This window comes from Pantherophis guttatus, chromosome 2, assembly GCF_059756535.1.
Source record: "Pantherophis guttatus breed Tessera chromosome 2, ASM5975653v1, whole genome shotgun sequence".
Taxonomy (NCBI): Eukaryota; Metazoa; Chordata; class Lepidosauria; order Squamata; family Colubridae; genus Pantherophis; species Pantherophis guttatus.
Window position 1 is genome coordinate 191,758,801 of NC_142064.1, and position 24,925 is coordinate 191,783,725.

The 24,925-nt window shown below is 37.0% G+C and overlaps 1 protein-coding gene across 1 annotated transcript; it reads right to left on the reverse strand.

The window, feature by feature from the left end:
• Window positions 1-13,889: 13,889 nt before the first annotated feature.
• On the reverse strand, window positions 13,890-21,484 carry C2H5orf15 (chromosome 2 C5orf15 homolog). The gene is made up of 3 exons (XM_034404167.3): window positions 21,232-21,484; window positions 16,975-17,549; window positions 13,890-15,495 (listed from the first exon to the last, which is right to left on the reverse strand). The coding sequence occupies exons 1-3, from the start codon at window positions 21,368-21,370 to the stop codon at window positions 15,364-15,366; spliced, it is 846 nt and encodes a 281-aa protein (XP_034260058.2). The 5' UTR covers window positions 21,371-21,484; the 3' UTR covers window positions 13,890-15,363.
• Between the last annotated feature and the right edge of the window lie 3,441 nt (window positions 21,485-24,925).

The window sequence follows — 24,925 nt, forward strand, 5'->3', positions numbered from 1 at the left end:
ACAAATAGGGGGACACACTCTGGACTTGGTTTTCATCTCTGGCCAGTAGCTGAATGGTTTAGATATAGGGGATGTAGTGATTAAACCCTTGTCACGGTCTGACCATTCTCTCCTTCAACTTGACCTTCAAACCACTACACCCCGCCGCAGGGAGGCGGAACCAACTAGGTGGTTCTGCCCGAGGCACCTGATGGATCCTGATAGGTTCCAGATGGAGCTTGGGCCTTTCCCTGAGGCTCTGGCTCACGACCCGGCTGAAGACCTGGTGGCCCCCTGGGATAGGGTGGCCGCTGGAGCTTTGGACCGTATCGTGCCTTTGCGGCCTCTGACCCGCCGCCGATCTAACTTAGCTCCCTGGTTCTCCGAGGAGCTGAGGGAGATGAAGCGCTGGAAAAGACGCCTAGAGAGCAGTTGGAGGGCTAGCCTTTCCGAATCCGACCAAACACTGATAAGGTCTCATATTAAGACCTACCTAGTGGTGATAAAAATGGCAAAGTTTAATTATTTTTCTGTTCTTATCGCGTCTGCAGATAACCGCCCAGCTGCCCTGTTCAGGGTGACCCGCTCCCTGCTCCATCTGAGAGCATGGGAGGACCCCTTGGAGGGCAGGGCTGAGGATTTTGTGCAGTATCTGCATGACAAAGTCGCTCAAATTCGGGAAGGCCTGGACTCTGACTGGGTAGATACAGGCGGAGTGATGGAGACAGGTCTTGAAAGCGTTATCTGGGAGGAGTTTGACCCAGTGATCCCTGAATACATGGACAGGATTCTGGGTAGACTTAGCACGGCCACTTGTTTATTGGACCCGTGTCCCTCCTGGTTGGTGCTGGCTTCCCGGGAAGTTACACGAGGCTGGCTCCAGGGGGTTGTTAATGCTTCTTTGAGAGAGGGCTACTTTCCCGCTGCCTTGAAAGAGGCATTGGTGAGACCCCTCCTCAAGAAGCCCTCCCTGGACCTGGCTGTTTTAGCAAATTATCGTCCAGTCTCCAACCTTCGCTTTCTGGCGAAGGTTGTTGAGAGTGTGGTGGCGCGACAGTTTCTCCAGTACCTGGATGAAGCAGTCTATCTCGATCCGTTCCAGTTGGGCTTCAGGCCTAGGCACAGCACAGAAGCGGCATTGGTTGCATTGGTTGATGATCTCTGGAGGGCTCTGCCCTGGTCCTGTTAGATCTCTTAGCGGCTTTTGATACCATCGACCATGGTATCATTCTGCACCGGTTGGAGGGGTTAGAGGTGGGGGAATTTTAACTGTCAGGCCAAAATGTTTAATTTATTTTTAAATTGTTTTTAAATTTTGTATTTGATTTTTTTTTTTACTTCTGGCTGTTCACCACCCTGCGTCCTTCAGGAGAAGGGCGGTATATAAATTTAAATATTAAATTAAATTAAATTAATACATTCCCCTGCTTCCTTTAAGTAGAAACTACAAGAGGAAGAAAACAGGGTGGAGATGAGTCAGATGAATAGATATCTCCATGAAAAAAGAGGAGGTGAAGAGACAATGAATGGAAAAATGGGGTAGAAAGAAGGGAAGGGAAGGGAAGTCATGTTGAGTCATCACAGAAAGGGTTAAAATTCACAGGGAAGCAGACATCCAGTAAGACTAAGGCAGGGGAATCCAATCTTGGCAATTTTTAGATTTGTGGACTTCAAATCCCAGAATTCTGGGACTTGAAGTCCACAAGTCTTAAAGATGCCAAAGTTGGACATCCTGGACTAAGATCATTCCACAGAGTGGTGACAATCAGAATTATCACACTTTTCAGAAGCATGTTTCAACTTCCATCCATTTGTCTTCAAGGGAGTCTTCTATTCTTATTGCAATCAAAACAAGACCATCTCCTCACCATAATAATCACTACTTCTGGATAATTACCTTGAGGAAAATACCCTGAGCCTTTTATCAGATAAATAAGGTGTTGCTCCAGAATATGTTGTGTGCTATTGCACAAGATTCATCTTACTATAATCTCGTTTCACACAATATCCTATCTTCAATTGATTTTAGTTCTGTCATTTAAGATAATAGAGAATATGACAGAAGATTGACTAAAGTAATGTTACTTCACTAGTGAAAACAAACATGGACAGCTAAAATTGGCTTGGAGAACAGCTGGCCTTCTACAAAAATGAAGCTGGCAAAATAAAAATAGAAAGGGAAGAGGATCAGCTTAATTCTCTAAATATTACTGAATCATCTTTCAAAATTCAAATCCGTTATTTATAAGGTTATGCAGCCTCCATGGTGTTCTCCCTTTCTCTTAATTTGGGTGACCTTCTTTCCATGCTTAGATCAGCAAAAAGAGACAATCCTACTATCAGACAGCAGTGAGTTTATTGCTGGTGGCAGAAACTGAGGCACAATAATGGTAAATTCTTGAGGTCCCCAACTTTTCTCCTAAATATGATAATCTATCTATGCCCTTTATACTAGTTTTCTTCCTTGAGTTTGATGAAGGATGGCAGCCCAGTCAGCTACTGTAGACAGAATAGGAAAGGTACTGACAGCAGAATGCCTTGGGCCAGCCTAGCAGAAGTCTTACAAGGGATCAAATATAAAACAATGATGATTGCATTTTAAGACACAGAATAAACTTTAGAAAGTACACCTAATATTCATTATGAAAGTCATAGCAAAAGTTTTCACCATCAGCTGAAACCATGAAAAGTCAGTCATAGACCATCCCTTTGTCTATTGATATATGGATTGCTCTGATATCATTGTCTCTACCATAATTGGCAGTCTGGTACCTTCCAAATGTTTTAGACTATCAAAATCTTTAGTTAGTAGATTCAATATTATAAAGTCTATTTTAAATAAAATTTACAAATATCTGATAATAGTACTAGATTGCTAATCTCTACCACACGGGATCATATCAGAATTCATACAATTGTTTAACAAGTTCAAATTAAAAACTAATTTTAAACTAACATTCATTTTCAGGTTACAGAAAGATAATATCACAAGAAATGTATTGCGGCCATCAAGCAAGAGTTGCTTGATATACAAAAATGTATATGGATTGTAAGACCAATAAGAAAGTTCTGATTTACTCTTGGATTTAATTATGTCCATCATCCTTTAAGTGCAATTCTTAAACTTGGCAAAAGTGTTTTACTCTTATTTCATGGGAAAGAGAAAACTGACTTTTCTTTGTTTCTTAACTGTGAACATTGTGTCACATAGTAAGATTGAGTTCTAGTGGTAATACAATGCTTTCAGCTAGTTATCTTAGCTATCTAAGATTGATCCAAGATGGCACCACTGAAGGCTGCCTTGGTGAAATGCTCTCTAATACAATCTGGAACTGAACGCACTCAAAACTGTAGAAATGGTGGTGGACTTAGGAGAAACCCTCCCATACTACCATCTTTTAAATACTAGACAACACAGTATCAACAGTAGAGACCTTCAAATTTCTAGGTTCTACCATATCTTACGACCTAAAATGGACACCCAACATCAAAAACGTCATCAAAAAAGCACGACAAAGAATTTTCTTTCTGCGCCAATTCAGAAAGCTCAAACTGCCTAAGGAGCTGCTGATACAGTTCTACAGAGGAATTATTAAGTCTGTCATCTGCACCTCTATAACTCTCTGGTTTGGTTCTGCAACCCAACAAGACAGACACAGACTTCAGAGGATAATTAGAACTGCAGAAAAACAATTACTACCAACCTGCCTTCCATTGAGGACCTGTACACTGCATGAGTCAAAAAGAGGGCTGTGAAAATATTTACAGACTCCTCGCATCCTGGACATAAACTGTTTCAACTCCTACCCTCAAAATGACGCTATAGAGCACTGCACCCCAGAACAACTAGACACAACAGTTTTTTCCCAAACGCCATCACTCTGCTAAACAAATAATTCCCTCATTGTTCCTATCACCCATCTCCTCCCACTTATGACTGTATGACTGTAACCTTGTTGCTGGTATCCTTAAGATTTATATTGACTGTTTCCCTATGACTATCATTAAGTGTTGTACCTTATGATTCTTGACGAACATATCTTTTGTTTTATGTACATTGAGAGCATATGCACCAAGACAAATTCCTTGTATGTCCAATCACACTTGGCTAATAAAGAATTCTATTCTATTCTATTCTATTCTATTCTATTCTATTCTATTCTATTCTATTCTATTCTATTAATTCTATTCTACTCTATTCTACTCTACTCTACTCTACTCTACTCTACTCTACTCTACTCTACTCTACTCTACTCTATTCTATCTTAACTAGATAGCTTAACAAACTATCACTCCATCTTGCCTCTTACCCTCTCTTCCCACCAAACCTTGGTGCTTCAGCAACTCTAATGTAAATTCTAGAGTGAGGCTGATGATCTTTTGTTGCATTGTAGTTAATCGGAGATGACAGATGAAAATCAAAACAGGAGAGTGGAGTGGGGAAAGTGATCAATGCCAGTGAGAAGAGACATTCAAAACTTATCTTGCTTGCCAACCTAAAACAACCTAAAACAAAAGGATGTTTGTTGTTTGTTGTTATCAACACGGATTTATTGTCTGAACACCTTTAAGTGTCTGTTTGAAAACTTAATTCCTCTTTTCAGGTTTAACCAGGTTTTTTTCAGGTTTTAAAAGTTGTAATATATAGTCACACTGCCCCCTGCTGCATAGTCAGATGATCTCTTTTGATGTAAGGAAACAAGTGGATGTTTTCTTTTAACATAGACACATGCACAAATTTAGTTTTACCTAGACAAAAAAGTGCATGCTAAGCGAAATTAAAAATTATTCACTGATAAATGAAAGCAAATAGATGCATCCCCCTGCACTATTCACTGACTCACGCACAACTAGAGAAGGGAAGCCTGGGGGGGGGACAGAAAAATTAGGGGGGAATAGGGGTTTTTCCATTTTTTCCAAAGCCATTTTTTTCTAGAATTTTTTTTAAAAAAAGGAATGTGAAATATGTTTTTCAATGAAAAATAATATATCTATGACATCGTATTCAAACTGTATGACATGAAGACCTTAATGAAATATTTCTGACACTTACAATCTTAAATTATTGCAAGTTCTCTCAGCTGAAGACAAGCAAATCCTGGAATACAATTCAAGTAACACTGTACTTCTCAATGTAGTTCTCAAACAAGAGAAATATGTATTTGTGCCACTAGGAGGCACTTCAGGGAAAAGGCTCCAGTTTAGTTTCTTTGTGTACCTCGGACCTCCTACAACTGAGTAATTGTTGGTATACAGTAGATGATAGTTTCTGTCCAGGCCTGACAGGTAAAATTTGCCTGACAAATTAGTTTCTCTTTTGTAACCCTTAAATGACTCCTATTAATGTTCACCATCACAGCATGTTTACCTATAGTCTGATCAGTAAATTGTTTTTTCTTTTCCTCCTCTCAATGAAATTGTGAGACCAACATCTAGAGTTTGTAAACATCTCCACAGTGCAATTTCTGCTGAGAGCAAAGCTGCAATTTGCAAATATTGGTTTTTAAATGCTACAAGGATGACAAAATGCATGCTTGCATGCCAGGGGTACCTAAAGACATTAAAAAATACTTTATGGAATTAAATGATGAGGACCAGAATGAAAGTGCAAGTAGCTTTTCCTTCCAGAGTTCTAATTCCAGAAACACTCTTTGTGCTTTGCAAACCATTGCCTCACAAAAATACACAATATCTTCATTTATAGATTAAATGACACCTGAAAATCAGGAGAAAATTGATCACACTCTTGCAAGAGCATTATATGCTTCTGGATCAGTATTGTCAATAACTGAAAATGCATATTGGCAGGAAGCTTTTAAATTATTACGACCATCATACCATTTGCCAAGCAGACATTCCTTCAGCAGGCCTCTTTTGGAGTCAGAATATAAGCGTTTGATGGAATCTGTACAAGGAAAAATCACTGAAGCATTATGTCTTGCAATATTTACAGATGGATGGACAAATGTTCGGGGAGAAGTAATCAACAACTTTGTGATAACATCTCAGTCTTTTATAGAAGCATCGAAACTGGAGACAACAGACATACTGCTGAGTATATCAGCAGTGAAATATGTGCAGTTTTAGAGAAAATTGAGAGTGGTAAAGTATTTGCTTTGCTGACTGACAATGCAAGTAATATGAAAGCTGCATGGGAAAACACAATGGACAAGTATCCACATATTACTGCAATAGGATGTGCTTCTCATGGATTAAACTTATTTCTTAGTGACTTCATGAAATTGGATACCCTTCAAAGGATTTGTAGAGCTAAAGAAGTTATCAAATATGTAAAAGCTGCTCATTTAAGAAGCAAGAAAAAGATGTACAGTATAAAATAGTGATACTGAAGCTCTGTAGTAAAACACGTTGCGGTAGAGTGGTGATTTCCTTTGAAAGTTTATTTAAAAAAACAAAAGCTCTTCAGGCAACAAAAATAATTGAGGATCTTAAAATTCCCAAATTATAAGGATGTCCTTGATGATGACGGGTTTTGAGTTCAACTGCAGGACTGTCAACAGATTTTTTTTTCAGCAATCTGTGCATCTGAATCAGACACTGCACTTTTGTCAGAAATTACTAACCACATGGCTATGGTAAAAACATCTGTTTTTGAAAACCTAAGTGCATCTCCATTTACAAGTACTGAAAAAAGTGAAAAGATTTTATTAAGAAACAGGAAGAATTTTGTTGCAATCCCATACATACTGCTGCAAATCTACTGATCCAAGATTCAAAGGCAGTTTTATGAAAGATGAGGATACAGCAGCTGCATTTGACTGGATTACAAAACAAGCTGCACTCTTAGGACTTGATGTTGGAAAAGTACTTTCAAATGTTGCAGAATATAGAACATCTTCAGGGATTTGGGCCAGGAATGTATTCTGGGATTCTGCAAAACGTATCCCTCCTGCAACATGGTGGCAAGGTCTCTGCACCACACAACCTCAGACACCTCTTGCATCTCGGTTACTGCAGATTCCTGCATCTTCTTCTGCATGTGGAAGAATCTGGTCTGTTTGATAATATTCATACCAAATCAATAAACAAACATACATGTGAAATGGTAGAAAAGCTTGTTTCAATCCGTACACCCCTAAAGTTTTTAGAAGTCCATGAAAAAAATGACAAAGAGGAAGAAACGAAAAATGGGAGTTCAGAAAATGAGATAGAACAAACCTCATGTACTGTATATGTTATGCCTTAGTTCTTTTTTTTTAAAGCACCACTAAAAAGCTAAACCTTCTATGGAGCTTAAATATTGAAATGAACCTTAACTTTATTTGCTATTGGTGCTAAGGGGAAAATCTGATTTTGGTTTCTTGTTTTCTTTATTGCTTTTGAGGGAAAGGAGGGTGGTTACGTTTTATTGCAAGCATAATACTTTTATATACACTGCATTTCACGCAACTTGTAAAACTATTCCATACTGAATTTTTTTTCAATTTTTCCAAAATTTCTATTTTTCCTAGGAAAAAACAGAGAAAATTCTCATGGCTTCAAAATTTTCAGAAACTTTACATCTCTACCCAACAACAGAATATCATTGTTAGTGCAGCCATGGTTTGCTAACTAAACTGGTTTATCACACTTCATGCTATACCGTAAACCTTGGTTTACAAACCATTGTGGAAAATTTGTATTAAATTTGTATTAATTTGTATTAAATCAAACCAAATGGAGATCTGCAACAAGTCCCTTCATTGAATGTATGAAGACTGCATTGATCACAGGGCTCCCAGCCAAGAGTGCACAAGCCCTAAACAGTATACATTTAGGTAGGCATGGGAGAATACTTAAGATATCATGAATAATTACCATCAAAGGGCATCTTCTCAGAAAGCAGGACAGCAAAGCTTTGCCAATGTGTGGTGCACCATTTATTTATTTATTTATAATTAAATTTATATACTGCCCTACTCCCGAAGGACTCAGGGCGGTGAACAGCCAAAAAAGTAAAATATACATAATACAAACATTAAAAACCATTTTAAAATACATTAAATACTTTGGCCAAATTTAAAACACCCCAATTATAAAACCGATTTAAAAGCAGTTAAAAAGGGAGGTTAGGCCAGACCAGCCTGCTGGAATAAGAATGTTTTGAGGGCACGGCAGAAAGTGCGCAGATCTGGGATCCTCCGTATCTCCGGGGGGAGCTCGTTCCAGATAGTAGGTGCCCCCACAGAGAAGGCTCTCCCCTGGGGGCTGCCAGTCAACATTGTTTGACCGACGGCATTCTGAGAAGACCCTCTCTGTGGGAGTGTACTGGTCGGTGAGAGGCTATTGGTGGCAGAAGGCGGTCTCGTAGGTATCCCGGTCCTAAGCCATGGAGCACTCTAAAGGTGGTAACCAGAATCTTAAAGCGCACCCGGAAAACCACCGGGAGCCAGTGCAGCTCGCACAGGAGGGGAGTCACATGGGAGCGCCACATCGCTCCCATAACCACCTGCGCGGCCGCATTCTGGACTAGTTGGAGCCTCCGGGTACTCCTCAAGGGGAGCCCCATGTAGAGAGCTCATTTGTCATCCCAAATTGCCTCAAATTTATGTAAATGTAAATCAGCTTACATTTACAATATCATCTTCTCAAAGCTTGGCATAGCTATACTGTGCCTTTCAGACCTGCAATCCCTTGATGCTTCAAGCAACATATCCAATGTGCATGTCCATACTTTTGAAAAGCGCCCTCTCAAATACTTGGCAAAGCGCTAACATTTGGCTTTTGAAGGTGAAGATATGGGTATCAACTGATTTTCCTAGTCACCATTTCTCCTTTAGAAATTTACGAACTAAAATATTGTTGATTATCACTAAGTCATAATTCTTACAGTACCAATTAACTTCACATTTTAGAAGAGCCATTTTAAAAATTCATTTAGTTCTATCGTGTTTCCCCAAAAATAAGACTGTCTTATATTTTTTGAACCCCAAAATAAGTGCCTGGCCTTATTTTTCGGGAGGTCTTATTTTGGGGCGCATGGCGAAAACCAGAGGAAATGGCGGGGACCAGCTGTACATGCATTTAAATATTTTTGGGGAAGGCTTATTTTCAAGGGGGGCTTATTTTAGCATGTGTTCAAAAGCCCGATTGGGCTTATTATCAGGGGATGTCTTATTTTTGGGGAAACAGGGTACTTCAAAACAATTTCTGGACTTTGTGTTTGAGGTGGAAAAAAAATGAAATGTTGACTTTGGGCTTTACCAATTAGATTTGTTGTTATAGAAATGGCTAGTTTATATTGTTATTTAAAAGTAAAAAATTGAGGTTTGATGTTAACTTATTCTAGTGCACCAAAGGGAGTCGGAAGTCAATGCCTTTTCTTTCTTTTTCCTTTCCCTATATTTCCTTTTTGCTTTTGTATTTTATATTATAAACTAATTACACACACGCACACACATATAATTTTGGGTGTGTCAATTAATGGGCTGAAAATTAATTTTTGCAATATTTTTCAGTGAGGGATTCTAAAAATGTGTTACTACACCAAGAATTCAAATCCGCTGTTGTTTGTGCATTTGCACAACATTTAGCTTGGTATGGTAAATCCACATCTGATCATATACCCACAAAAATCTCTTGTAACCCAAATACTGTTAACTTTATCTTCTCAAAATCACACCTTGTGCTACAAAAATTCGGGGGGGGGGGGGGTTCTGCATGAATCTTATCTACATAAGCAAAAAAAAATCACTGTAATCATAAACTAACATCAGAAAGCAATTATCTGAGTTACAAAAGCATCTGAGTTTCATCAAGTTGTTTTGATTCGTTCTTTGACATCAGCCGCCAACTTGCTTCTTGGCCTGAGATCACCCTCACGTTTCTCATGTGTATACACTCTGCTTGCTGCTTCTGTGACCTGTTTCATACATCTCTCTATTGATTGGGCATGACAGGGCCACTGTGGTACTTTGCATTGGTTCATCAATGAACTTATTTTCGCTATAGTCAGTTTGCACATCAAAGGTGGCTCATATATACCTTCAGACAGTCAATCAGCTCCAGCAGAGTGGGTGCTCTGGTGTTGATTAAAGACATTTTTCTTGCACATACAGAAAAATCTCCCAGCCCTTAATCATCTGCACCCCTCAAGTCAATGATCTTTTGCATACAAGCTCTCCTCTCTTGAATACCATCTGAACACAAGAGTGTCTGGATTATCATTTCACTGAAAGCGTACCATGCTGAATGGTTGGCAAAACAGCATCTACTATAGCCTTCTTTTGCAGTCTGATTTGCTGCAGCTGGAACACAATATGGGCCTTCAATTCAGGAAATTTTACTTTGATGTTGAACCAGCAAGGTTAATACACATCAACAATGTATTCCACTATCATTCTTAAATTTTGGAGACTTTTGCCTTTAGAGCCATGTTTTGAAACCCATATTTGACAAAGCCTATTTGCAGTTGTCAACCAGCTTGAATGGCTTATAGGACCAATTTCCAGAAGAGCCAGATCTGTGGGAAGTTCTCCTATCCTTATTGCCTGTGTGATTCTATCCATATGCTTGATCAGTAGAGATCCTTTACAATACTGTTGCTTAATGAAATGAGAGGTTCACCAGCTGAAACTCTGGGGAATGAAGAATCAATGTCAAGTTCTGTTGCAGTGTCTAGCACGTTGCCAATTTTTTTCCAATATACTTTATTAAGCTTTTATTACATTAAAAATATAAAAAATTATTTCACTCAACAACAGCTATTTCTCACATTGCCAATTTTACATGCCCATTTGTTATTAGACAAAATCTTCCCATCCAATTTTGTGATTATGTGTTGTAGGGATAACTCATTCATGTTGAGTGCACACATCAATCAGTTCGACTTCCAGTCAAGCTTGACCTCTATCCAGTGCAGAGCACCACTTTCACAGCCAGTATTAACATTTGTAGAATCTTCTCCAATGGCCTTCAAGCTTTTGTCAATGCCGTTCTTCATCATGACATACACCAGATTATCTGCAATCATTTGAGCAGGTCTTCCTGTTTTTCACCTTTATCTGGAGTGAAATGATAAAGATACCTTCCACCCAGCTCACTGCAGAAAGAATAAAGTTCTTCTTTGATGGTACTGGGGAATTGCTGGTCTGAATTGTTTGCTTTCAGCCTAACTTTAGTTGAATCTATACGACAGTCAAAGAAGACGGTCTATTCTATTTTGCCCTTCTTACAGAGCTCATCAAATTCTTGGATCTAGGGAATTCATATTCCTGGGCTCTCTTGACTTTATTGTGGTCAACTACAAGTCTCGTCTTCTTGATGATCAAGGCAGCATCCATGAAGGCAGCCATGGTAATGGCAGCACCAACACCACATCTTATGCTCTGCATAGTGACATTTGTTATTTCTAATCTATAGTATTCTGTCTTTTCTTTGAAAAAGAGGGCATGTGTGTTTGATCTAAGGGCTCTTGATAAGTTCCATAACATCTTCATCATCAGTCATCTATTCATTTTCAACATAAGAGATAATTACTTCATTTGTCAGTATCAAAATCTCTGGAAACTTCTGTTTATATTTAGCAAGCCTTTGTCATTCATCATCTTGCTGCTTTTGCCTTTTGACAAAGGCACATTTCTGCTTGGGCACATTTGGCAAATCAATTTGGGGCAATCCAAAAGAACCAATCTTGTCTCTCTGAACTTTTCTGACCTAGGCACCCTTAAAAAGCAGGAAGCAGAGTCTTGGTCCCGGCCAAACCTTTTATTTACACAACTGTGAATTACTTTCATTCGCAGTCAGCAAGGGCTTGTCCAGTTTTTCAAAGGAATATTTATCACACACTTTATCTCGCTTGGCAAGCTGCCACATAACGTTTCCAGATGCAGTGTAAGGCAAAACTTGGCACAGTGTCTCTTAAGAGTCACGAACAGAACTTTCCATTCTTGAAACAACCGAATTGTTTCCTGCAAAAGCCGCCTCCCGATTCGCTCTTTTGTTTCCTATGGGAGGGGCCAATAATCTCCAAGGTGTGGATTTACTCCCAAGTCAACCCTGCTTTCTGAGTTGTTCTTGTCTTCTGGCAGCTCTGCGCATGCGCACATTGGGAAAGAGCTCCAGCTATTCCTCTGCCTCACTGCCGTCTAGCTCCCTCTCTGCCTCCAACGCAGAGCCCTCGTCCGAGCTTTCTCCAGCCCCCAGGACTGGCCCATGTTCCTCCCCAATTCCTCACCATTTGACTCTGTTGCCAGCTCCGCTGGCCGCCAGTGGGCCACACTCGCTTTAACAAAAGCAAATTCCTTCAATGGTATCTTCGTCTCCTTAGGGCAGGTACAGTTAATGTGAGCTTCTTTTTTGCAGCCACCAGGGCAACAAAATTCGGCATACAGAACAATTTGAAACTTGCAGATGTGGATTGTCAAGTTTCACAGTGACATCTAGCTTGCCTCTACCAAGAGATAGGTTTCTGGCTTGATCCCAGCTCTCTTGGAACTTGTTCAAGATTGCCACTCATTAACTTACAACAGGGGTCACAAAAGAACTGTTTGCTCATTTCCACTTTTCAAGCACTTTTGGATATTTGTCTCTTGCAAGACTGGCTGCTGGGTAGTTTTTAGCATCATCACTACTTTGTTCTCTTAACAGTAGGCCATATCTGACAAGGTCTCGTAATGTTGGGAGTTCAGACAACAAGTCTCTGCCAGTCCCAATTAGGTTGATCATATGAGTGAATGTTCCCAGTCTTGTTCCTTTTTTAGAAGCCATTACAGATCAGTTATCACATTCACAGGAAACAAAACCAGAAGTATTAACTCAAGACAAAACATTTAAAAAAAGAGAAAGACAGCTGAACCTGTGAAATGAAACCAACAAAATGTTAAAAAGTTATATTTATGTAGTTACTTACCAAGCATATATAAATTATATTAAAGTAACCAAAATATCTTTACAATCCCCAAGGCATGTCACAACTTTTGAGCATCCCTAACAGCATCTCAGTCTAGAAGCCTAGTTTTAATTATTTCATTAATTATCAAAACATGGGTCTTGTACACTGTTTGCTCAGACAAGAACTTTAGTGAGCCACGAGATAGAAAGGAGATGTATATCCATTCATTATTAGTTGATATCTGCCAATCAGTGGTGATTCTGGTGATATACAAAGACAGGCAACTTTAATTAGAGAATATGCAAATCTTGGAGTAATTATATGAAAGTTTATAGATCTTGATCTGTATTCTAAAGCAGATGTAGAAAGCTGACAGAAAATGGCAAAACGACAAACTACTCATAAGGTACTCCCCATTTCTTGTAGGAGAGAAATCTCTGATGGCTGTAATGTTTTTAAAAACAGTATCTATACAACAACCCAAGTGAAGATCACTATTGGTATATATAAACTAGGGACAAGATAAGACTTATCTAAAAATATAAGCAAGGATTTTCTTACTATGGTATGAACTATCAGATCCATATCTAAGGAATAATTAATGGCAAATACATTAATCCATGTTATTTACACAGAGCTATGGTTTCCTCACTAGTTAAAAAAACAATGATAACTTTGTATCAGCTTGAAATTGACCCATGTCTCTACATGGGAGCTGCTATTTATTTATACTAACATGTATACACACAAACTTATTTATCCTAAAAATTATCAAATCTTTTTAAGTATTCCTTCAAATTGAAGTGGCTTTCACATAAAAGTCTTCCAGATGTTATTCTGTAATTTGCCAGTTTTATCCTCCAGAAATTGTACTATACTTGAAATTTTTTCCAGGTTCTATCAAAAAAAGAAGGAATGGTTTTTTAATTTCCAGTGAACTCTGGGACAAAATAAGCTTCAAATTTCAAAAATAAGAATGTGACATAAACAGCTGGCCTTCACCTGATTGAAATTGTACTGTTAAATGTTCTATGCATGTCACCAAATTATTTTTGCAAGGGTATACAAATCAAGCTAGTTACAACATTATAGGGTTTATTTGAAAGATTCTATTAAAAATGAGTCAAGTTCATAAGAATTCTGAAAGAAAACAGTCTTACATGTATTTCTGTATTTCACTTATTTACATTTAAGAATACTAAATTAAAAAGCTCTGTTGCTTAATTTACTAATACCATGCTCACTGCAAATTTTCTCAGTCCAGAGTTCAAAAGTTTTCATAACATTGCATCACTTGAAAATAAGGTCATTAGTATTTACATGTTTTTCAGCCCTATGGTAGTTACAGTTCACAAACAGTATTTTTACAGTAAGTAAAACTGCTAACAAATATTTAAAATTTATGTCAATCATTATAAATAGCAAAATATGCATTCAAAAAAAAATGCAATCATACCAGTAATTTGCCACTCATTTCAAGTAGAAGAAATTTTCAAAGTTAAAGAAAATGGTGCAGTATTCTCTAAAGATGGGCATCAAATCCCGGCTTCAAATCCTGGGTTTCTTTTTTTTTTTTTACTACATGCAACTAATTACTATGCTGTATTTATACCTAAGCAATTTAAATTGTTCAAATCAACATCCATAATAGTCAACTAATACAGTGGAATTTTCCATTCTTTTTATATCCATACTTTGCACTATGTTAAATTTTCTCCAGAACTTTGAGGAGGCATAGAGTGGGAATAAAGAGGAAAAAGGAATCAGTTCTGCCATCTATGTTCATCTTGCACTTGTTGGCAGAATGACACAATTGGATGCAACCTTTGTTTTTCAGATTTACCTCCCTTCCAAATTCAGTTTTACCTACTACAAAGATATGCCTTCACAAACCTTATTTCATATGGAAAAAAGAAATGAGTAAACAGTTTTTGGCACTTTCTAGCCAGAAAAATTTTGTCTTCATTCTGAACGGTGCCTTCTTGTATTACACAGAATTATTCTTGCTAAGAAAAACTAAGATCAGAATCACCAGACATCCTATTTCTAAATTGTGTAAAATCAATAAATAGGCAATTTGTGAAAAAGAAATCATATTCTTTTAAAACATGTCTCTATGCAAATGTTCTAGAGAAGGTATATTAGCATAATCTTTTAAGAAATCATTTGGCTAGAATTATATTAATACACTCTATGTAGTATTAAGCAGTTTGAATTAAGAGAGAAACAAGGTCAATTATCCAAATAGGGAATCTGGTACATTCTTTAATATGCTGTATATTGATCAATTGGAAAAGTTGCAGCTAGGACTATTAACTGCTCCAGGCAGAAAATGGATGAAAAATAAATCAACTGAACAATAAGCTATATGTACAAAAATAATGAAGTCCAACTTTCACCAAAATAAACATTTACTTTGCATATCCTCATATAAGGCTAAAACCTTCAAAGTAAAAATAGAGCACACACATCACTGCTTATGGCAATCATTCATATTATATTTTGAGAGGCAATGAAAATTCCTAATTCTGCACATTTGGGTCATGCTACTTTTAAAAAATATATTCATTAGTAATTTTTAATGAAGGCATAGCCTCATTCACATTTTGATCTAAACGTTGATATCCAACTGTTCTGGAACACAAGCCATCTCGCCATCTTCTATTCTGAACCAACAAAATTATCTGAAAAGAAAAGATAATATTAAATTAAATATTTAAAAAGATTTATAACAATATTTTCAGATTATTCTTTGCAAATTTTATATACTTTTCATGAAAACTTCATATTCACGTCAAATCTTTTAGGTCTGTAATAACAAGGTTATTTGTGTTATTAAGCAAACTGCCTACCTTATCCTTGACTGGTAAGTTTCATAGCGTTAATTACATAAAATATATTTTGGTTGATTTTGTCTATTTATAACTTGAGCCAAAAATGATTTACTATCAAACATTTCTTATAAATCGATGCCAGCTTTACACTAGGACAAACCTGACCTGCTGCAGTTAAAAAAGAGCTGAAATGAATGATAAGCCCTGATATATATCCTTATGCCATTCAACAAGACCCCAATTATACTGAGACTATAACAGTAGATAAACTGCAATAGAAACCCAATATTCTATTAGTGAAACTGAGTGACAATTTGGGAGAAAGGATTTTTACTTCCATGTTGTATTTTTTAATTTGCCCTAGTCTAGGTTGATTTGTGAATCTAAAATAGTTAAAATACATTACCAATAGCAGGTCCTTAAAATATAAAAATCCATGTTTCTGATTAAAATTTTAAAAAAATCTTCAACAGAAAAATTGGCTGTCTTTAAAAGATTGTAACAAAGAAGCTTTCTATATCAGTGCAGATATAGTAGAAAATATAACTACTGATAGAGGAAGACAAATCTCAGATTTAAATAGGTTTATGGACAAAGACCACTCTGCCACCTTGAATAAGTAATTTTGTCATCAATTCATCATGTCAGATTAAAAATCCACAATAAATAAAAGGAAGCCATGAATACCAATGATACTTAAACGAATTTACATGTCTTAGAAAAACAAATTTAAAATTTATGATAATATTTCATAATTTATGTAATCTGTTAATTTGCACATTAATTCATAACATGCTGGAACATTTACGTGGAGCTTTCTGCCTAAAATTTATTTTTCCTGACTTGCTTAGATTTGTATTTTTGCAAAATTATTAGAAATGCTGTGTAAAAAGATTAATTTCAAACCGGTTAACAACTACTTACAAATTCACTATTCTGCCTTAGAAACCTATTTAATCTGAAATTTTCTGAAGTTTGCAACTTTGCATTTTATAATTTATAGTATTCAACTTTGCTTAGCCCTTATTTTCCAGAATAATCAAGAAAATAAAAAAAGATTTGATATCTGAGTACCGTGTTTCCCTAAAAATAAGACCCTGTCTTATATTTTTTTGAACCCTGAAATAAGTGCTTGGCCTTATTGCCATGCGCTCAAAAGCCCGATTAGGCTTATTATCAGGGGATGTCTTATTTTGGGGGAAACAGGGTATTAGATTTTCAGTGTATAAAATTTACCAATAAGCTAATTAACTGCTTCTAAATTTATTTCAAAATAACAATATTCTAATATTAATATTAAACTGAAAACTGTTAAAAAGCCCATCCTACCTTTCTTTTATTGTGATATGTGATATAAACTACAGCAACCAAAAAGGCAAAAATAACAAGATGAAAAAAGAAATGACTGTCATCTTCCAATCCTGAGACTGTAGCATCCTTCATGTTATGAGCAAATGACTTCTTATTCTCGAAGTTCGTCATACTTGAATCTTCTGCAAATTCTGATACATCTTGGTCATCTTGATTATTTTGAGAGTTAGAAGCTAGATCATAGATGACATAATCTTTAGGTTCTTTTGCTGTTGGTAGGGAACTAGTAAATATATTTCTGTCTGTCATGTCATATTCTTTACTATCTGCATCTTCTGAAACATCGATATTTTGTTGATTAATACTAACAGTTTCTGAAGGTGACACAGGAGGTTGGACTACTTTATCTTCTGCTAGAGTGGATGCATGTACAGCAGAAACATTGACTTTCAAAGAAGTTGGGATCGTATCTTCAATCGTTTTATTCCTCATGCTGTTCTCACCGGTTGCAGACATAATTGAGGATAAATTCTCTTTTTCATCCTTATGAATTGACTTAAAGTTCTGAGGTATTTCTGCATTAGGTGTAGCATCTTGAAGAGGGAAAGATAAGAATAATTTGAAATCTTTAACAAATAATTTTACAGTGTACAAGGATACACAAACTGTTATGGTTTGAGGATTAATCATATCTCAGCTGACAAACATGCATTCAAAATTTATAGCAAATAAAACACGGAAGACTAAAAACTAGCATTTAGCATATCAAAAACAAAAAACTGATAGACTACAATAGAAATTTGCTTAAAATAGTTACTATTTTAAGTATTGAATCCTTTAGGAAAACAGAGTTGTGCCTGTTATAAGCAGAAATATACATGTGTGTGTATATATAACAAGCAACACAGAAATTTGTGAAAACAAGATACAGCTGCACAAGGCATTTTTCCATATCAACACTATCTCATGACTTATATGACATAGGTTGTATCTATATTACTATTAACATTGCTTCTACTTAAATTGATTAAATCCTGATCCACAAATAATTCATTGGTTTGTTTTTTGCTTAGCTTGGTATATGACCCCACCTATTATGATTTATGTGTCAGTCAGATAATGAATTAGATCCAGGGCTGTATTTAAAATAGAACTACAGAAATCAATAAGATCAGTTTCTGGCCTCATGATTTTTCTTCGGTTCAAAGAGAAGCTACTTGATTCATATTTAATTAAAATGAACACACTTATTTGCATACATTTCATGGTAAATGGGAAGCAAAAGACCGTCTTTTCTTTGTTTTGACATGGTCAACTAAGAAGAAAAGCTTTGTGAAAAAGAAATTAAGAAATAAGCTCCAAAGCCAATGAACTTGCTTCCCATTTACCATGAAATGTTCAGGTTGTGATTCTTGGTGAACCCCTAGCATTTTATGTAACTACACCTTAGAAGACTCTAGTTAAGAACTGAGATAAGTATTAGAATAATGTATCAGAAAAGAAGGCATTTAAATGGCACATATGAAGGAGACTATAGGAGAACTGTTCCTACAGATTATTAACCTAAAAACATGCATAATACAGTATGTTGGGCTACATCAATATAAATTAATCAATTTCAGGGGGATATTTTTGGTAAATTTTGTTAAAATACACTACAAGTGTACACTACAAGAGGATAAATGAACACGTCTGATCTGCCTTGTGTATTTTAGTATTATAAGTAACACTAAAGTGTTAATTACACAATTAAATGCAGTAATTTTGTCAGCAAATTCATTCACTTACCATAATAAACTTGTCTTAATAACTAAACCATTTTTTTCCCAGAGAGCAAAGAGACTGCTAAGCTTGGAGTCCTTGGTATTCAGGAAAAGGACAAAGGCAGACCCTCCCTAGCAATTCAGTGTCTATCATTTTAAATGGGAATTTCCTCAATAGGGATAGGCTTGGTTGCCTTAATCACTGTATTACTTAATGACACAAATTGTGAAATGAAAAGGAAAAATAAAAACTCTGTTAATTCTCCAAGATATCTACTGACTGTTAATATCAGGTGCTGGGTTGCTGCATCCATTAGACTGAGTTGGTTTTATGGACAGGATTATATTATCCATCCAATTTTATATAGAGCTGAAGGATTCTTATTTTTGTGACCTTTGTTCTGTAAGGTAGCACAAAGTTTCATTCTGTTCCATGCTCCATGTCTACTAGAATTCAAGTATGTAGCATCTCAGATACAATATATACAAATATTTTTAATCTACTAACATCAGAGAGACTGAGTGTCTTGAATAGTTGCTTGGATATGGTTTTTACATCAATGATAGAATGCAAACTGGAACTTAACTTAATAATATTTTGATACGCCCAAAAGGTTTGTCATCACTTGTTTAGTGTTAAAGCATCAGGCTAGAAGACTGTGAGTTCTAGTCCTGCCTCAGGCATGAAAACCGGCCACATGATTTTGAGCCAGTCATTCACTCTCAGACCAACTCACATCAGAGTTGATGTTTTGGGGAAAATAGGAGGAGGAGGAAGTACAGTATTAGGTACACTCACTGCCTTGAGCTATTTATAAGAATAATAAAGGTAGGATTAAAAATAATCTATAAAAGCTATTTGGAAAATAGCTTACATTCATATGAGACTGTGTTTAACATCAATTATGAATAGGCTGCTAATGAGTCTACCACTAATATCCGTACAAATGGCATTAGAAATAAGAGTTTTCCTAGTGATGACATCACGCTACTAAATTGCCTCCTGAAAGATACACAACTGACAACATTATGGCTGCTTTTAGAAATTAGCTATTCTATTTTCCGATTTGCAGTTTAAAAGATTTTTTCTTAACGGGTACTTAAATTGTACTGGAATCTGTTCTTATCTACAATTATATTTAATAATATTATGTTTCTGTATCATGTTACCCTATAAACGTAGCTAGGAAATGAATGAGGTTATCGAACAGGATTGCCAAGCTACCCTTTCTTCTTGAAATGGGTTCACTAACCAAGCTCCCAATGCCCAAATGTGCATAATATCAACCCAAGAACTATTCATAGGAGCCTGGTGGCGCAGCAGACTAAACTGCTGCTGTTAAAGTAGCACTTAGTTGCCAGCTGCCTGCAATTACTGCGAGTTCAATTCTCACCAGACTCAAGGTTGACTCAGCCTTCCATCCTTCCGAGGTAGGTAAAATGAGGACCCGGATTGTGGGGGCAATAAGCTGACTTTGTAGAAAATAGAACACCGCTTAGGGGGCCCCGAAAGCCCTACTAAGCAGGTATATACAAAAGTATGAAGGCTATTGCTTAATGCATTGTAAGCCGCCTTGAGTCTCCGGAGAAGGGCGGCATATAAATCGAACTAATAAATAAATAATAATAAATAAATAAATTGTGTAATTATTCTATGAACTAACCTTTACTCCATGCTTAAGTAGCAAGAATTAAGAATACAGGGAAGTTGCCTTCTTGTCTTTTCCTTTCCAGATACCCAGCCATTTAACTTGCCTCAAAACTAAACAGCATTACAACTTAGGTGCACGTATGTATAAACACACACACATTACTCAAAAGGACGGTTAGAATCCCTGCAAAGTCATGCAATTCCCTCCATTACACAAATAGGGACATAACAGCAATTGAACCAAAAGAGGAAGCAGCAGAATTTGTCTCATTCTCTACATACGTACATTCACAATGTGTGTAGTTACGTAGTGTGTTTGAGAAAGGCAGAAATGTTTAAAAACATTCCTGCCTTTTTCAGAGCCGTTGTGCGCAGTTCTCTACTATTATTATTATTATCCCTTTATAATATTTATACAGAACTTGTTAATTAGGCGGGAGCCAGGTTTAGGGGCAACCCAGGCAGACCCGTCCGAACCAACAAAAAGCAAGGAAGCGCCACTTTCCTCCCCAGAAACCTCCTCCTATGCCGGAGAGGCTCCCGTTCTCGACAGCGCCAAGATTCACCGGGCGAGGCGGAACAAAAGAGGCGGAAGCCTTCCGGATGTAGAGGCACAAGCCCCATCGTCCCCAACCAGAACGGCCACTCCGCCGGGCTGTGGACAATAGGTGCGTGGTCCAAGCCGTCTACGGGGCAGAGAGGGCAGAGAGAAGCAGGTGGCCCAAGGCTTATAGAAAGGGGTTGGGGGAGCCGATGGGACAGCGTGACTTTCCTCCAGCCAATCTTCCCAGCCGACCCCGGACTCGCCGTTTTTTCCGCCGCTACTTGGCGCACGCCGTTTAACCGCCTTTCCCGCCTCACCGTCTGAAAGCTGGCCCTGAAGCGGAAAGGCCAGGAGCAAAAGAAAGAGCGACGTTCGCGCCAAGGACGACAGCGACGGCCCCTCTCCCATCGCGGTACGCTCTGCTCTCTGCTCGCTGGCCGCTATGGCTGCCGCCATACCGTCGCCGGGGGAGGTGGCTTCGTCCAGGCCCGCCCACCCGCGCTGCTAGGCAACTGCGTTCGGCAAGGAGGGGGAAGCCTCTGACGAAACGAGCCCCGCCTCCCCTGAGCTGCTCAGGCTCCTCCCCCACCCGTAATTTCCTGACGAAGGTATCTGTGCGGTGTCGTTTGTAGAGCGGCGCCTCGTCTGAATACGGCACTTCCGGGTTTCCTATGCAAAAAAAAAAAATCTCTGTTGGAAAAGGAAAGTCGGTGTATGTCACTCTTCACGTTTCCATCTCTCACGTATTCTAATTAAAATCCGAAATCCCTTAAGGGGCCAGGCATTTTTTTTTCCGGGTTTGATGGTACAATACTGTACGAACTCTTACGTAATTTGCATTGGAAAATAAAATGGGGGGGGTTCCCCAAGCTTGTTTTCTTGCAGATGCTTCATTACCCAAACTAGGTAACATCATCAGTGCTAGTAGGGAATGGGGTTTGCTCAGTTTTATATTCAAGTGGCTTCCCTTAACAGATTAACAGAGTTGGAAGGGAATCCAACCCCCTGCCCAAGCAGGAGACCCTATATCTGCCTCTACTTGTGTTTTTTGTTGTTTGTTTGGGTTGTTTACTGTGGCTTAACTAGTTTTCTTGAAATCTGCCATAAATGTTGTTAAGTGAGGATTTTTTTAAAAAAAAAATTATTAAATTTTTTTTAAAATAACATTACAAACAACATATACAATACTTCACCCTGTGCTATACATAAGAAAGGAAGATTTGGTTCTTCGGATATATCCTCATGATCGCCAAAATCCACGTTCTCGGGGTACAGGTACCAACCATCCAATTTTCCCAGCACATAGTCCACGAATGGTTTCCAAATTTTCCAGAAAATATCTTCTTTATAGTCACCATTTCTAATTTTAATATCGCATGTCATTTTATCGTTTAAAGCTAATTTCCACATTTCACAATACCTTTCTTCTATTCTAAAATTCACATCTAATTTCCAATATCTGGCTATTATAATTCTACCCGTTATAATCATAATTCTAATCAATTTTTTCTCATATTTTGTTGGTTCTATTTCCTTAATTATCAACAGTAATATAGTTTCTGGTATCAATATTATTGCTTTCCCCATCATTTCAAATATCATTTTCTCCAATTGTTGCCAAAACTTTTTAACTTTATCACATTTGTACCATATATGTTCATAAGTCCCTAATTCCATATCACATCTCCAACATTGTTTACTAATTTTGTTATCCATCAATGACAATCTTAATGGAGTCAAATACCATTTCCAAACAACCTTATAATTATGCTCTTTAATCCTTACAGATAAAGTCTTCATAATTCTACTCTTCCAATTCACATTCCAATCTAAATCTGATATTTTAATATTAAGTTCTTTTTCCCAATTCAACTTCATCACCCTTTGTGATTTTCCATCAAAATTTATAATCTTATATATCTTACTAACGAGTCCCTTTAGCCTAATTTCATCTTTCATAATTTGGAATACTAAATGTCCAAATTCAGTTTTACTTCTACTTATCGAACAATTGTCCCTTACTTTCTTAGTCCATTTTTCTATCTGTATTTTTTCAAACCAGCCTAAACCCAATTTTTCAATGATTTCTTTTTTCCTCCTTTCATTTTCTGAAGTTTTTAACCAATCTATTATAATTTGTATATTTTCATCTTCCATTACCCTATCACGACTTATATTAGTTTTAATCGGCCAATTTTCAATTGTCTTCCCTAAGAAAATTATATCTGGAATTAAAATTTTAACAAATTTATTCCAAATTTTACTCAATCCCTTTAACCAATAGCTATTAATTACACATTTTGATTTGGCTTTATCTAAAAACCATGTTGAGCCAAATCTCTTGATGTCTTTTAATTCTAAATCTCTCCAATGACTATCTTCACCTTTAAATATTTTTACCACAGTCCGAATAGCATAAGCCCAATAATAATTGAGTAGTTTGGGGATTCCCAATCCACCTTCCTTTTGATTTTGATACCACATTTTCTTCACTAATCTAGGTCTTTTCCCACCATTGCAAAATTTATCCAATTTCTTCTGATATCCTTCAATATCTTTCTCTGTCAAGTTTAAAGGTAACATCTCAAATAAAAAATTAAACTTTGTCATCTTACACATTGCAATTCTACCAAACCAAGACAACTTTATCATTTTATATTTATCTATCTTTTTCTCAATTTCATTCATCACATCATAATTTAGTTTTTTCATTTCTGTAACTTTGAATGAAAGTGTTATGCCCAAATATTTCAATGTATTTTTAATCCTTATCCCAAGTTGTTCTTGCATATTCTCCCACTCCTTACCATTATTATTCATTAATAGTTCAGATTTTGACCAATTTATTTTCAAACCTGTCATTTCCTCAAATTCTTCCAAATGCTTATATTTCTTTTTCAAATCTTTCTCTATATCTTTAAAAATAATCAAAGTATCATCCGCATACAGATTTATCTTATATCCCTTATACCCTTCCAATTCTTCATCTTTTTCTATCATTTTAGTCAAAATTTCCATAACTAATAAAAATAATGTTGGAGACAGAGGACATCCTTGTCTCGTACCCGCTTCCAATCTTATCTCTTCTGTCAACCTTCCGTTCACCTTCACTCTTGCACTACTTTTTTGATACAGTTTTGAAATAACATGTATAAACTTATTACCAAAACCTAGTACCTCAACGATTGTTTTAATAGTTTCCCATTGTACAGAGTCAAAAGCTTTAAAAATATCTAATGATACTATACCTATTTTATCAGCATTATATTCAGCAACATCTATAATATTTAATACTCTTCTGACAATATCATTCATGTATCTACCCTTCACAAAGCCTACTTGGTTATAACTTATATATCTATCTATAAATCTACTTAATCTATTACTTATAATGGCGGTAAATATCTTTGCATCTTGATTAATTAAATGTTGTTAAGTGAGGATTAACCAGGGGTGAAATGTAAAATTTGTTACTACCGGTTCTGTGGGCGTGGCTTAGTGGGGGGTTAATGTGATGGTGGACGTGGCCATTTTTTTTTTAACTTTTCAAAGCATTTTTTCTAATACTTTGAAAAGCCTCTGCCATCAGGCAACTCAGCTGGGATTGTCAGAGAGGCTCTTTAAAAAATGCCTCTCTGCCAATCAGGCAACTCAGCTAGGATCGGCAGAGACTTTTTTTACCATCTCTTCGGCCAAGAGGTTGCAGAAAAAATGCTTTGAAAAGCCTCTGATGATCCCAGCTGAGCCATGCGATCATCAGAGGCTTTTTTTGTACTTTTCAAAACATTTTTTCCTCGCAAGAGGTGGTAGAAAAAATGCTTTTAAAAGTAAAAAAAAAAGCCTCTGATGATCATGCGGCTCAGCTGGGCATGGGGGGGGGGCAGGGATTTTTGCTACCCGTTCTCTGAACCACCCGCCACCATCGCTACCGGATCCTGCGATCTGGTCCAAACCGGGAGCATTTCACCCCTGGGATTACCTGTAATCCTATGTCATGTTTTCCCCACAACA